Below are 14,815 nucleotides of genomic sequence, written 5' to 3' on the forward strand. Positions count from 1 at the left end.
AGCTTGATGAGGCAACCGCCAGCTTGGCCTGAGTTAGGATTCCTTTGCTGAATGTCTGGTCTGAACTTTCTGGCATTGGAGGCAACTAGAAAAGCACACTTCCTTTTAGGGCCTCCTCACATTGAAGTCAATAGGATTTAGTAGAGATGTCTGTAGAAGCAGGATCCATCTCTAAGTGATGGAAAATACTGTCAATATCAAATTATTACAGTGGTTGAGAAGTATGTGGTATAAGAAATGTCTGATTTAGATCTGAGAATTTTCTTCCTTCTGCCCATACTTACCCCTCTGATGTTAGAGATAGCAGTTGTTTCTTGCACAGCTTGATGACAAAATACTTAGGGGACAGGAAGGTATTTTTGTTTTCTGTGGACATGTACAAAAATTCCAGTTTGTCTGACTAGAGAGCTGATAATCTAAGCTCCTTAACCTCAATATTTTGTAACCCAGCATTGTAAAAAAAAATTGGAATTACTGATTTTTTTTCTTGACTCCTATTCAGACAGTGTAGAAGTATTAGTTTTCAAGTTTAATTTTAGAACATCAGAATTCTACTATGTTAAGGATCTGTGGCTTTCACAGAAATAATCCTCCAAGAGTGCATGGCCAGAAGACTCCCATTGTTGTACCTTCCTGGCCAGCACCTTTAAAGGACTGCTGTGTTTGGAAATGCTGCTTCATCTGACACACTTTTTCTTGATCCGCTTTTTCTTTATGTTGGTTGGAAATCTTCCCACGTGAAAGATTACAAAAACAAGGGGCATGTGCAATAGCTCATATATATATATACATATATATATTTTAATACTTGTGGACAAAATGATGTTACAAGTTGTTTGAAAACAACAAAATCACCAATGTCTTCCATTTTGAGATGTGTATAGTTCCATAAGCATTAGTGCTTTGTAGCAAACTGTAGTGCCATGTTAGGATCAGTGCATGAGCCTAGTAGTATTTTTACAATTTCCGAGTGACAAATTTATTAGTAAACAGTGATGATAATGTAATTAACACTAGAAAGGATACAATAGAAATGTCACAAACATGGTCTAAACATGCAGTATCCTCCCTTTGACAATGGCAATGCTATCCTTAGAAGTGGAACTCATTCACTTAATGGGCTTCATAGAATCATAGTTGACTTTTTGATATTTGTCTGTCTGTCCAACTGCAGTAGTAAGCTAGAGTATGCAAGCATCCATAATTCTCATCTCTATCAGTGTGATTCTTTTCTTTTTAGTCTTTGTTGGTGTTATCTTCCGTTTTCAATTTTATTGAACCATTTATTACCCATCCTGTGATATCCTCAGAGAAGTATGAATATGCTAAGGAGTTTGTGTGCATTCAGTACACATCTCTAACCTTCAGATAATTTACAAAGTCTGTTAAGTAATCTTTTCTTTTTTTTCAGATCTGACTATATGATTATTATAGCTAGCAAAACATTATCCTCATTGTGTGATAAGTTAATAGTTGCAAAATGTGATGTGCTAATTATGCGTAGAAGACTTTTATCCATTATTGCAGGAATGGGGAACCTTTTTTGGCTGAAGTCCTATTGAATCTTAAAATAACTTTGGTGGATCCTGCATTTACATACATCTTATTAAGAGAGAATTCAATAAGGTCAAAGGCTGTTGGAAAATGTTGCAGGCTGTCTCTGCAGAAGGCTGTCTCTAGCCAATGGATCAGAGATTCCCCACCCCTGTATTATTGCAAATTCAATATCTTGAATTTTGGGTAACTTCCAGTTTTGCTTTCCAGCTCTAAGCTCAGTTTTAATGATTTCTGTCTCTCTGCTTTTTTCAGAAGAAAAGTTTAGACGGGGGAAGTGAAATTGATTTAGCACTCAATGAGCAGCTTGGACTGGTCAAATAGGAGACTGGTATGATTCTTGAGATGTGCATTGCTCTGTGGATGGCATCCTCTGATTTCCTAGGAATTAGTCTTTTATTTGGTGCCAGTGCTGCACTTCACTCATTTCTCTCTTTCAGCTTAGAGAGGATACTGCATCTTTTTTTCCTGAGACCTGCCTGTAAATGGCCATTAGGGGGAGGGAGGGAGAGGGAACGGGTACCTCGGTTTTGTAATTTTGATACGATATATCTTACAAGTAATTAATCAAGAAGCATGTACTTCCGTGCAATGACAGTAATCCAGGCAGAGTTAATGTATGTAACAGGGAAAAAAAACCCCAACAAAACCAACCAAACAACCCTCTGCATCTAATGAATTTCTGAGAAAATTGGATAGGTGGGCCATTTACAGCAGAGCTCTGGGGGACCTGTGCTAAGAGTCAGGTTCACTTCTGAATGGACGTAGCTGTACCATTGAATAAAGTAGTTTAGTGCTTGGGAGAATCAATTGAAAAATACCTCTGAAACTGGAATGCAAAATAGCACAGTACGTAGGGGGAAGAATCCCTGATGCAAACAAAGCCATAAGATGATTTAATAAGAAAATAGAACTTTAGTAGCAATAACTGTTTTGCATGTGATAGTAAATAACTTGCATTAGCAAGACTGTACAGTAGAGTAAGTGGGTAATAACCAAATAAGTTTGTGGCGCTCTGTGCTGCAGGGAGTTGTGTGAAGAGTCTTCCTGAGAAGAAGGGTGAATTCTTCTTATGTTCCTCTCATTGGAGGGAATTTGGCACTTGAATACTAAGTTAATGAACTTGATATATATTTTAAAAAAAGAAAAACTAGCTTTGCCACATGTCTGAAGCACTGTCAGTGAGTGCTGGGGGAAGGGCAGACAGTTCTCTTTGAAACGATAGCTGAAGTTTCCCTGTATTTTTTTTCTTCTTTTGTAGCCTAGCACTTGCTCTATTTCTCTGGGAAGCTAAACTTTTCCAAATACTGTACTCTGAAGAGAACCTTATTCTAAAGTTAGAAGCTTTTGTGGTGGGAGTTACTTTCTATTTTCTTTGTTTATAAAGATCAATCTGAGAAAGTGTTTAAATAAAAAAAAATTAAAACATTAGAAAGCACTTGACACTCAAAACGTTTGTACATGCCAAGCACAACTGTAGAATTCTAAAGATGTTACAGCAGAAAATAATTTCAGCTTTGCTAAATACTGTTTCAGACCATAATTGGTTTCAGTAGATGCCTGAAGTTTTGCAGAGGAAGGTACTGTAAAGCCTGTGGTAACACAAAGGGTTATTGATCTGCACCTATAGATCTGCATCCAGCAAATTACTTGCTATCAAAAGGTTGCATAAAAGAGCCACAGGAGTTCTAAATTGTTCCTAGTTGACAGTTTTCAGTGTAGATACCTTGTCTATAGACACAGTATGGTGCAACAGATAGTAATGTATTCTGAACAGAATTACTTGATCAGAGGTGTAGATCAATCTGGCTGCATTTCTTCTTCTGCATGTCTGGAAAGCTGAAGTAATTTAGACTGTGACTTCCAGCTTAATGGAAGCTTCTTGTGCTTTTAAAGTATGGGGTGAAGCACTTTGGCTTGTCATAAATTGATAATGGAACTGTGAGGGCTGTGAGCATTTTTACAGTATAAAGTAACAGGGTAAGCATGAGAATGTCTAAATTAAGTATTGGCTAATATGTATTATGCTTATGAAAAGCTAATTGATCCGAAAGATTGTAATCAGCTTAAATTCCAACTATTGAATTTTTGATAAAATTGAAAGCTGGCCATGGGGGACCTTCATTTGATTGCTCTCTGATTACATTAGAGAAATTATGAATTTACCATGGTCTGTGGTCAGCAAGTACATTTACATAATAATGAAATTATAATGAAAACAAAGTCACATTCATGCTTCAGAAGTATGAACTTTGTGGCTGCATGGAATTCTTCAAGGGTATATCCACACAGGAGAGGGGGGAGGATATAAAGACTGACCTATCCAGGCAAGCTATCTACATATACTTCCCAGTTCAGGCTTTTAATAATGATCTGAATTCTGTGGGCTGCTAGGCTAGGAATTGCTATTCACAGCAACAAAAGAAATCCCTTTGCCTTTCAGCTCTTGTACTATGGCATGACTTTGCTTCAACCTCCTTGATTTAACAGCCTCTAAACCCAAGTGGAAGTGTTAGGTACTGCCATACTTAGGTGTGGTATATCAAAGGTTTGAGGACCAGTATGGACATGCCTCCTTTAGCAGTACTAAACCCAGATGATACAAATGTATTCTGTTTGTATATCCAGTGGTGCTGCTGCAGAATGTCTAGCCAGTACTTGTGTTGGGAATTGTACCTTCTGAAACTGAGGGTATTTGTCAAATTTAGGAGAAAAAAGAAAGTCTTGCAAAGACTTCGTGATAGTAAGTGAGAAGAAATTGTACTGAGGTTGAGGATATTAACACTTTACATGAGGATTATACTGTCAAGAGCTGGCAGTCTGGTTTTTTGGGGGGCAGGAAAGGAAAACATAATTGAAGATAAAATAATTTTTGATGTATAATGAATCTTAGAAATTACTGCTTCTTGCATCCTTAGGAAACTGGCTGGTCTTCCTCCAGAGCTAATAGTCTTGCTCGCTGGTCAGGTACAGAGCTGCAGAATGACAGTTCAGGTTAGATTCCACTGGATTTCTTTCACGGAACGACCCAGCATTTTGCCCCTGTAGCACTTTGACTGGCACACAAAAGCCAGCAGTTGAACCAGGATGTCTTGTTCAACAGTGCAGAACACTAACCATGGATTCTGATGTCTGTTCCTTTTCAGTCTCTACACTTCCTCCTGCGTTTTAGAGAAAGTGTCAGTGTTCATGATGTCAGCAGAGCGTGTTTCTGTCTCTGAGCCTTTGTACCAGGTTATAATACAGACAGATTCCCAAAACTTTACCCCATCTAATGTTAAAGATAGAAGGTAACTTTCTGTTCAGTGTGTCCTATGTAAATCCTGTCTGCTTCTCTCCACTTCCCCTCCAAATGAGCGTGTTTGCAGGTCAAATAAAAGGCAGGTAGTTTGCAATGCCTTAGGCATGAAGAACTGCGTGGAGAAACTGAAGGAAAGTGGCACAGGCCCACAAACCAAATCTTAGAGCTAGTATTCTAATTATGCATGATTCAAAATGTCTAGTGTAATGTAGTTATTACCAGTAAATTGAGATATGCATTTATACATAATGAAGCAATAGGAATTAATATACCAATAGCTTGAAATTTCCTGCTTTGATTCACAAATTTTGGGTTTTTTTTTTTAGAGAATGTGCTGCCTCTGTAGAGAAGGGGGCAGAATGTATAGATAGGGACAGAAGCATGGCACCAAAACTGTAAATCAGGAACCAGGATCAGCAGAACTCGCCTTTATAACCTCTTGTCTGGTTCATATCACTGTCCTGAGCATGTAAAAAGCAGGGCATGAACTAAGCATGTTTAGAGGCGAGATGAGGTTTCTCACCTGCTGCAGCTGTAGCAAGGAAAAGGGTGCAGAGTTTCTTACATGGTGCAGGGGGAGCGACTGGTGGGAAAGAAAAAAACCAAACCCACAAAAAAATCACCCCAAAACCCCAGCCAACAAACAAGTCATGGAAACCACGGACTCAAATTGAGTGTAGTATTTGCCAGACAGTAGGTAATAAGCTTGAATGTGAGAGAAGTTATTTGGAGAAGACTGAAATTAATAAGCACAGTACATATTTTTTCAGGTGTTGAATAGCTTTTTAATAGACAGTATTTTCAGGTAACTAGCCACATAGGCAGCTGTACTGAAGCATACTGGTACCAGCCAGCAATAATGGCATCCACAGGAAATGAACCTGAAAATACTGATAGTCTTGTATATTTTTTAAGTTCTTTAAAGAGATTTTTAAAAACAGAAAATGAGATTTGATCACTGAAGGTCTTTATCTTCTGCAACAGAGGTTGCAATTGTCTTTTTTCTTTATTTCACTTATTAAATAAAAGGGAATTTGGGTGCCATCTTTCTGTAAACTCTTTAGTGTATTCTCTGTACTTCAAGTCTCTTAGTGGATAATGCAGTCGATTTCTGCTGGCAGTTTGAAAATAAGAGAATGTGGCATAGCCTACATCGCTAATACTTTTCCAAGTTTAAACTTGCAATTAAACGAGTTGAATACTGGCTTGTATTGCAGAATTCCATACTTGTAGCTTAGCTTAATTTTGTAAGTGGGCTTAACTTGTGCAGAACACTTCTCCATGTACAGAGGCTCAGTCCTCTCCCTTAAGTAGAAAGAAGTGTCTTGGAGGAAGAAAAGTTGTGTCAAGTTAACTCTTTTTCGTACTTCATAGCCAAGCATTCATAAAGCACTGTGGTTTGGGTTTAGAATGGGAATTGTGGTTCTACCCATGAATGCTCTTTTTAGGTACGTAAGGATTGCCAAATGAAGATAGGGATATTGTGAGAGAAGGTAACTATTCCATGGTATCACAAGTTAGACTGAATCAAAGTCTTTGAGCCAACTTCTTCAAGAAACAAGAAAATATCCAAGACAAATTTAGCCCAGTGATTAACCATGGTCATTTTTGATTCTTTAGAACACTATGCATGGTTTTAAAGTCTGTTAAATATATATTTTTTTTGTAATAAGTAAGCCATTGTATCCTTTGTATTTCCCTTTAGTATAACCTGGGGAATAAGCTACTTCAGGATGTCAGTGAAGTTATTTTCCTTTTGAAAAATATAACAGCAAAGGAGAAGTATTAGGTATAAATTCCTAAAAATTACCTTAGTACTTAATAGGCTAAAGAGTACTTACACTGAACTTCTGATAGCATTCTTGCATGGATTGGTGGAGGAAATTATTGGTGTGACTACGAACTGTGTACTCCCATTGCACATGTTTTACATGGTAACAGTGAAAGAATGTCTCCCTGCAAATTCTGATTTTTTCCAAAAGGCAGCTTGCTTTTATATCTATGCATCTTTGAGGATTTCAAGATAAGATTTTATTCTTTTGACACTGTAAAGAGGAACTGTTTAAAAATGAACCTGGAAACTCTGCACCTGTATACAAATTTTTTAGCAATAAAGCAGCACAGGCTGAGAATGCACTAAAATTGGATGTGTCATTTGTTCAGAAGACAAATTAGCCAAATTACTGTACATTCCACTCCACTTCTGAGGTGTACTTGCTGTAGCTTTGTCAAAACTTAACAACTCAATCTGAGTTTATATATGCTGGATATCTGCTTTGGGGCCAGCTGTCCCAGCAGACTTCAGGCACAAGAGCTTCTGATTTAGACAACAGCTAAACTAAAATTGTTATTCCACTCATTCTAAGGTGTGTAACTTATCAGTTAAGAGCTTCAAGGGTTGTTTTAGAGGGTAGCAAACCCCTCTGTTTCTTGTACTGATTGCCTAAAAGTAACAAGGCCCCCTCAGAAAATGGTTTTATGTATATATTGTTTATTGTTTTGGTGACTGCACTTCTGAAGAATTTCTTCTGTGGTTGGCAGGGGTCCTCCCAGTTTTAAAGATTACAGAAGTGCAGCTTAAAAATTTACCAGCTAATCTTCAGCATATACTCATTATTTATTTAAGTTCATGCTAAGTAATGTGATTTGAGGAACCATTACTTTAATGCCTCATAAGAAATGAGGACCCAAGCAAGACAATGTTTTTCTTTCTGCAAAATTAATCAAAGGAAAAGAAGTAGGCCTAAGACTCACATAATATTGGTAATGATTTGCACACTATGAATTTCTGAATTCCAGCTTTTATTTAAGAAGTTCCTTCTTCACAACTTAAATATAATACAAAAATGTAACTGACAGCTTTCTTTTAGGGATCAACACTAATCCACAATGTAAAACAATTTAGCATTGTTCATAGTACAGACGTAAAATAGCAAGAAACAGTCTCAGTGCAGAAACTGGAATGAAAGGCCAAAGCAAACAGTCCCATTATCAGTCCCATTTCTTAGACTCTTTCAGTAAGAGAAGCACTAAGGAAGTACTACAAAGGTGGTATTAGAATTTGTGAGAGTCCCTCCTCTCCTTGCAGAATGACTGTTGGTACTCTGTGGTTTTGCCCACCACAGTGAACTGAGACCATAGAGAACTCCCAAACAGAAAGCAGCAGAGTGAGCATTAGCAGTAGCCTAAGTACCAACTGCCCACCTCAAACCTCTGAGGTGCCTTACAGTGACTTTTGTCCCCTCTGCTCCAAGCCCATTAGGAGCTATTTTACAAATAAGACAAAATACAGAACTGGCAGCAGCAGCACTGAGGCCTGCAACCTGCTGGTCATATATATGGAAGGAGGCAATTTGCATCACTGGAATTAGGCTGATAAAGAATCCTGTCTAGACTACTACAGATAACTACTCAACTTTCCATAAAGTTCATTGTCCCTTTAGGGAAAAACATTAGCCCTTTAGGCAGCAAAAGGGGGAGGAAAAGAGCCCTAAATCTTCCAACAAATAAGAATTAGGGGTATTCTGTCCCAGTAACAAAGGGTAAGTAGTGCTTTCTTATCTGTAAACTTATTTTCTAAATGTTTGGAAATAAGCAGAACCCATTTTCAACAGAGAGAAATGCCAGTGAGCCATGAGTAGGTATTTTTAATGAAACATCTTAACTGGCCAATTGAAGGCAACAGGCAAATCATAACTTCAGGAAAGCAGTGCTTCCACAACTGCAGAAGGCTGTTCCTTGGTTTCATCGTCGATGTTCCAGAAAGAAATGCTCAAATCTGTTCAAGATAGTTACTCACAGCCTTAGCTGCAGAATTTGACTCAGTCCCGTTCCTGGGGCTGCACTTCAGCAGACTTGGCAGGCATGTGGGTTGTACTTTACCTAAAATCCAAAACCTTCTCTTCTGCCTCCGTGGTGCCATCCAGACTCATGCGCTAAGAACATTACAGCATCTGTGACGTGCTCATCTGCTGCTTTTGCACGCAACACACACAAGCAAATCCCAAAACTACTCAGGGCTCCATTTAGCAGTGGCTCACAGATCAGATATAGCTAATGAGCCACCTGACCAAAAAGGAGCTGCCATTAAAACCAAGGCTGCCACTAACACTGTGTCTGTATTAAATGGCAGGACAAGAGCTTTAGGTCTCGAAGAATGTTCAGTTTGTAATGGTGGCTCTTGAGTATCCTCACCTTGTTAAGTATTTTTTGCACAGCTTCAGAAACCTGACTTCAGCATTTCAAAGGCTGTTTTCCTCCCTGAAGTCATTAGAAGAACCAAAGCCACAGTTGTACAGCCTCAGAGAGTGATGTGCTGCATGGATGAGCTATTGAGTCCTCTAAGCATAACTTCAATATGTCAGGTTTTCAGGTGTTCCCCTGAAGAGATGCACACTGATCAAGTGACAGATCAACACTCAAACCTGGTGTGGTGCGTTATTTGTTCGTAATGACCAAACTCAGCAGAGATGCAGAAACAACTCCAGCAGTTCTTGAAAATGGGTATTAGTTGGCATTAACTCTTGCATATCCTGATAATCAGTCATCTGGATCTGTTGTAGGGTTTTGCCATTCTGTTACATAATTACTTTGTTCCAGTTTCTCCAGCTTCCTTAGCACTAATTCTATGCGACCATTGAAGTCCACAAGCTTTTCTTTCACCTAGAAAAAAGGAGAAATTAAGAGTGTCAAAAGTAGCAAAAAAGTCCTAACACTTGATCTTTGAATGACCTGTGCCCCACTTTAGGTGGCTAAAGAGCAGCTCACTGTCAAGATGGGAAAGGAGAAATGATTCTATGAAAATACAGAGGACTTGATCTCTATACTGCCTGTTTAGCACTGACAAAACCAGCACCCAGATCAGAGGGCTGCACTGCAAACTGGAGATGGACAAGTGTGTGCTACTATCAGCCCTTCCAGGGACACAATGGAAATAACTCTTTAAGGAGGTGGAGTTGCTGCAGTTTTACTATGATGAATCTGATCTTTCCTACTTAAGTTTTCACACAGCCAGAGACTTGTTTTGACAATATGGGGACAAACTGTTTGATCATTAGCTTAGGAGTACATGTGGAGTATATCATGGATCAAAAAACAGAGGCCAGATGCTTGAGCTTCTAGTCAACAAGCAAACTCTCTACAGTCACGTAATTTGTTTTTCCAATGAAGTGCTATCATATTTTTACTTCAATCATGTATTTTTACTTAATCATGTCTTTACTTCAGAAGATTTACCTGGATAAGATTTTTGCATCTGAGCCTCACATAACCTGTAAAAACACTCTGATCTTACAGAAACTGGAAGAGGACTTGGAAGAGGACAAAACTTAAGAAATGTCAAAGGCCCATTACAAGAGACACTAAAATCTAAACTCAAACCCTCAAAAAGTAAGGAACAAATAATCACATAAATACTGGATATACTGGCTGTCTCCCACACACAATAACTTTATCTGAGCTAAGGCACAGGCAATTAACATAACTAGTCAGGTTACAGGTAAGAATGTCCAATTTGAAGACCAAAACAGGAGGGAGGTCCTAGAGTTGTCTCTGAAACTATAAATACTGCCAGGCTGTTTTGAGCTTACACACACATAAAAATATAACTCTTTAAAAATCCCTTTCAAATAAAAAAACTTCTATTTTTAAATTCTTCAACAATGACAACACAAGTCATAAGTCTTAGGCCAAGTCTGTATAAATTATTTTTGGCCTATTTTTCTTAGCAAGGTATAGATATTAAAGGGGAACAAACTTTTGCCAAACTTCAGCTAGAACTGAGTATGTTCTGCCTTGTAGGAGTCTTAGAAAATGTTCCACGTCTCATGCATTGAGTCAGTTATTGTCATACAAGGCAGCATTTTCTCAATCTTAGGCACTTAAAACCCCACAATTGTACCAATGTTTTTGAATTAATGTCCAAAATTATCAGCATTTAAAAAGTATTTTCCATTAATGTGGAAATCTTACTTTATGCATGCGTTCTTTTAAGGTCACAGCTGGAAAATTCACCTTAGAAGCTTCTATAATAATTTGGTTTTTTAAGAGGTAACTGGAAAACAAAAGGGGAAAGGGAAAAAAAGCACAAGAAAAATGGTTAAAAACCCCATAGTTGTATTATTTAGACAGATGATTTAAGATGATTTTAAAGCAAATACAAGGTTGTTGCCAAAAGTAATAATTATGGAAATATTCAAAACATAACAATGGTTTTACTTTGGAATCAAGATCCTCTCATCACCAGCTGTACGTAATTTACAGCTTTGATACTCAAGTTCTCAACCTATCATGGAATCACTTTGATACCTTACTATTAGCTAAATGAATCTGGAACTGAGGAGATTCTGCACACAACTAAATTTGAAGCCTTACATTACATGAGGAGACTCAAGAGGGGGAAATCAAAGGGAGTCACATCAACACGACTTAGACATCAAGGATATTAAAATCCTACACCATTGTGCTCAGACAAAAGTCAAACCACTTTTCTTAGATGTAGGCTGGCTGTACAGTAATTTACAACTCCCTGTGAAGTCACTGGCCACAAGAATACAGCGTACTGACCAGATGATGCTGTCCTTGAAGAAACAGAACAAGCCTCGGAGATACGCCAGGTCACTGCCAGAAGAGTAAAGAATGAAGCCCACGGCCAAGCCGCATGACTGACAGGACAATAAATAATAAGCACTAAAAGGAAAAAGGGAAAATGTTAAACAGAAGCTTTTGAAACCACAGATGCTGTATTTTGTCAGAGGCCTCAAACCTTCAGTTCTATTGGGGCACAATCCAAGGCATAATAATGCCTCCTCCTCAAAAAATCCAGTATGTACAAAAATAACATGACCATTAAAAATTGGCTATGTTGTGAAAGAAGTAATCTCTGTAGTAAGTGAAGTTGCTGTTAAGGAAGAAAATTAATATCTTATTATCATAGAGTGGTTTAGACTATTCTAGACTATTCTAGACTATTCTACTCAAACATGATATAAATGATAATGCACGTGCCAGGAAAATGTTAATAAAACAGATTATTGCCCCATGCAGAGTGAGGGGCATGGAAAAAGTCAAAAAAAGAGCAAGTCTTATACTAAAAAAGTTCCCAGTCCTGACAGTTTGTAAAGCCTTTAAACATAATTTATAAACAGGTTAATGGTTCTGTAAGCCCCTAGATGACATTTTACATTCTTCCCATGAGACTGAGTTACCAAACCTTGCTAACTGTAGGTCCATTAATAGGGCAGCACCCGTTTTCTATTTTCAGTATTAAGAAAAACCAACTAACCAAAAGCCACCCCTGCCCAAAAAACCAAACCAATCAAACCCCCACCAAACCAAACAAAACCCAGAGATGTTTTAAGTATGAGACCTTTTAGGGGAGAGAAGAAAGGGACCTACAAGTTAAGCTGTCTTCTAGTGCATTGCTCGGATGTTTCTCTCCACCCACGCAGGTTAGAGTAGCGAAACTTTTTACTTCAAGGGAGAACTACATCTGTACAAAAGGTTTCTCCATCCGAAGTGTGGAACAGGTACAGAAGTCACCTGGGAGTTTGCCAAGCCCCTCAGAACCTCCCGCGCACAAGGCAGAGGAGCTCCCGGCCTTGCCCGCACGATTTACCGCCCGCTGCCAGGAGCTGCGGGAGCTACGCACCATTCAAGGAGGGCTCCCTCGAGGCCGATCAGCAGCGAGTCCTCCCAGGTCACGTCGCTGGTGACTTCTAAGGAGAAAGAGAGAGAGACGCGCTGCAGCCGAGAGGCCCCGGACAAGCCCAGCCCAGCCGCCGCCCGCCCCGAGTCCCGCACGGGGCAGCGGCGCGTCCTCAGCACCCGCTGGCCCGACGAGGCACTGACTGAAGCAGATGAGGACGCCGAGCCCCGGCGGCTCCTGCCCGCACAGCTGCAGCGAGTCCCCCAGCACCGTCCAGCAACCACGGCAGTGGAACACGGCGCACTCCTCCGGCGACATAGAAAACGATGACGACGACGACGACGGGGGGGGCGGCGGCGGCGGCAGCGGCGGCGGCGACGGCGGCGGCGACATCCAGGCAGCAGCGGCGGGGGCGGACGCCCGCTCCACCACGATGGCCCCGGTGGGCCGCGGGTCCTGGAACAGCTGTCGCAGCATCCGCCGCACCGCCATCGCCGCCCGCCGAGCGCTCGGGCGCGGGGCACGCCCTCCGAGCCTCGCGATTGGAGCGCGGTTCGCAGGTCTGCGTTGTCATTGGTCAATGGGCGCGTCAATCCTCGCCGCCCGGCTATTGGGTAGCGGGCCGCCCCGCGCGCGCCTTTCTCTACCGGGAACGCCTCGTCCCGCTTGAAAATAATCACGCGCGGCGGGCCGAGCCGCCATTGGTGGCTCCCGCGCCCTGCCTCCGGGGGTCACGCCCCCTGCTCTGGCCAGCCAATGGGCTGGCGCGGCGGGCCAGTTCGAACGGCGGGGGCGGGGCGAGCGGTGGCGGTTGGTGGCTCGGAGCCGCTGTCATGGCGCTCGCTTCCTTGCAGCACCTGGAGGGGCTGAAATACGCCGAGCTCCAGCACATCGCCAAGGCCGCGGGGCTCAGGGCCAACCTTCGGGTGAGGCGGGGGCGGCTGCGAGGGAGCGTTGCCCACGAAGCTGCGGGTTCTGGGATACCCCCGTACCCGGCCGTGAGCCGAGGGAACGCGTCCCCAGCCTCCCGGAGCTCCCTCTCCCGGGTGTGGAGCGGCGCTGACAGCGGCACCGCCCGCGCGGTGCGGCGCTGGCTTCGCCCTGGGGCGCCCCGGGGCTCTGCTGCCGTCCGGGATGCGGGCGATCACTCGGGGAGGGGGAGAGCCGGGCTCCGGTGTCCCCTGGGCTTCGAGAAGGGGAGGCCGTCCCTCCTCTCCCGGCCCTGATGGCCCGGCTGCTCCCCTACGCCGGTGTCCCCGCGCTGTTTGCGCCCAGTGGGGGACGTTGTGGTTGTCTGTTTGGCTCGGTTTTTTTTTGTTTTGGTTTGGTTTATTTACGACTCGGAGTGGGAGGAACAGTGACACCATAGTGCCTTAAGGAATAGGGACGCGTTTGGCGGTGGCGGTTGGGGCGAGAAGTTGAAGGAGGCCGCAGGGGCGTGCCTGGAGCTGCAGGTGCATGAGGGCGCGGGCTGGGCTGCCAGCAGGGGCTGCCAGCAGGGGCAGCAGTCATAGAGCCTGGAAGGAAAGATCCACGGCTGGGGGGCAAGGCAGCTCCCTGTCCTCACATGACTAAGGGTTGCTTTGGGGTATTTTAAGGCTTGTTTTGGGGTACTGTTTTTATGCTGACCTTTCCACTTAGGTGTTTAGGAGCCGTTCATAACCTGAATTATCCATGGCGTGTTTTCATTGTTATTTTATTACTATTACTGCTGAATGTATGTGAGGGACGAAAAGAGTGCTTTGCGTGAAGCATGGGCAAGACAGAAGCAACTGAAGAAATTTGATAAAATTTTAATTTAAGTTCAGCTGCGCTGGGGGGCCTTAAAACAGCCTCACTCCTTGAACAATTAACCTGCTGGAAAATAGATCCGGAGAAACTTCTGCTAACCTAGTTAGCAGCTTTGCCTTTGTGCCTCTGTGGAGAATGTGCTGCATGTTTATCTGTGGCCTTAGGCGCTTTCTCTAATTGTTCGAACAATGTCCTAGGAATTGGGGACTGGATTGGGGAAATGCTCTCCTTGTTTGCTGCATCAGTCTATTGGATGTGGGTTGGGGGTATGCAGTTCTTCAGTGGCTTAGTGGACTGTTTGGCTCATGTGTTGTTTGTATTTCTCTTCAGGCAGACAAATTGTTGGAGTCATTGAAGCAACACTTTGAAGGGACAAAAGAAGAAAGTGAAAATACGGTAACAGATAATAAATGAGCCGTTGCTTTTGAGAAATGTAAACCTTAATTTGTAACCCATAGGGTGGGGCATGTGCTGAAGGGTATTTTTGATCACGATGGGAACTGTAATGGAAATACCTTTTTCTT

At 42.0% G+C, this 14,815-nt stretch overlaps 2 protein-coding genes across 5 annotated transcripts in view; one reads left to right on the forward strand and one right to left on the reverse strand.

The window, feature by feature from the left end:
- Positions 1 to 14,815, forward strand: part of NUSAP1 (nucleolar and spindle associated protein 1) — a 34,434-nt gene that overhangs the window by 8,445 nt on the left and 11,174 nt on the right. For 2 of the 4 annotated variants that reach the window (XM_063398528.1, XM_063398527.1), the window contains one exon: positions 14,622 to 14,687. Coding sequence is in view for 2 of the 4 variants with exons in the window: in XM_063398526.1 (XP_063254596.1) it covers positions 13,334 to 13,426; positions 14,622 to 14,687 (159 nt within the window). In the remaining 2 variants the exon portion in view is untranslated. Of the gene's footprint in view, positions 1 to 13,166; positions 13,427 to 14,621; positions 14,688 to 14,815 lie in introns of those variants that run through there. The other 2 variants (XM_063398526.1, XM_063398529.1) reach the window with 2 other exon arrangements.
- Positions 1,901 to 13,042, reverse strand: OIP5 (Opa interacting protein 5). The gene is made up of 5 exons (XM_063398536.1): positions 12,704 to 13,042; positions 12,504 to 12,570; positions 11,420 to 11,542; positions 10,826 to 10,907; positions 1,901 to 9,517 (listed from the first exon to the last, which is right to left on the reverse strand). Exons 1-5 carry the CDS (start codon positions 12,990 to 12,992, stop codon positions 9,395 to 9,397), a joined length of 684 nt encoding a protein of 227 aa, XP_063254606.1. The 5' UTR covers positions 12,993 to 13,042; the 3' UTR covers positions 1,901 to 9,394.

Source organism: Prinia subflava, chromosome 5, assembly GCF_021018805.1.
Source record: "Prinia subflava isolate CZ2003 ecotype Zambia chromosome 5, Cam_Psub_1.2, whole genome shotgun sequence".
Taxonomy (NCBI): domain Eukaryota; kingdom Metazoa; phylum Chordata; class Aves; order Passeriformes; family Cisticolidae; genus Prinia; species Prinia subflava.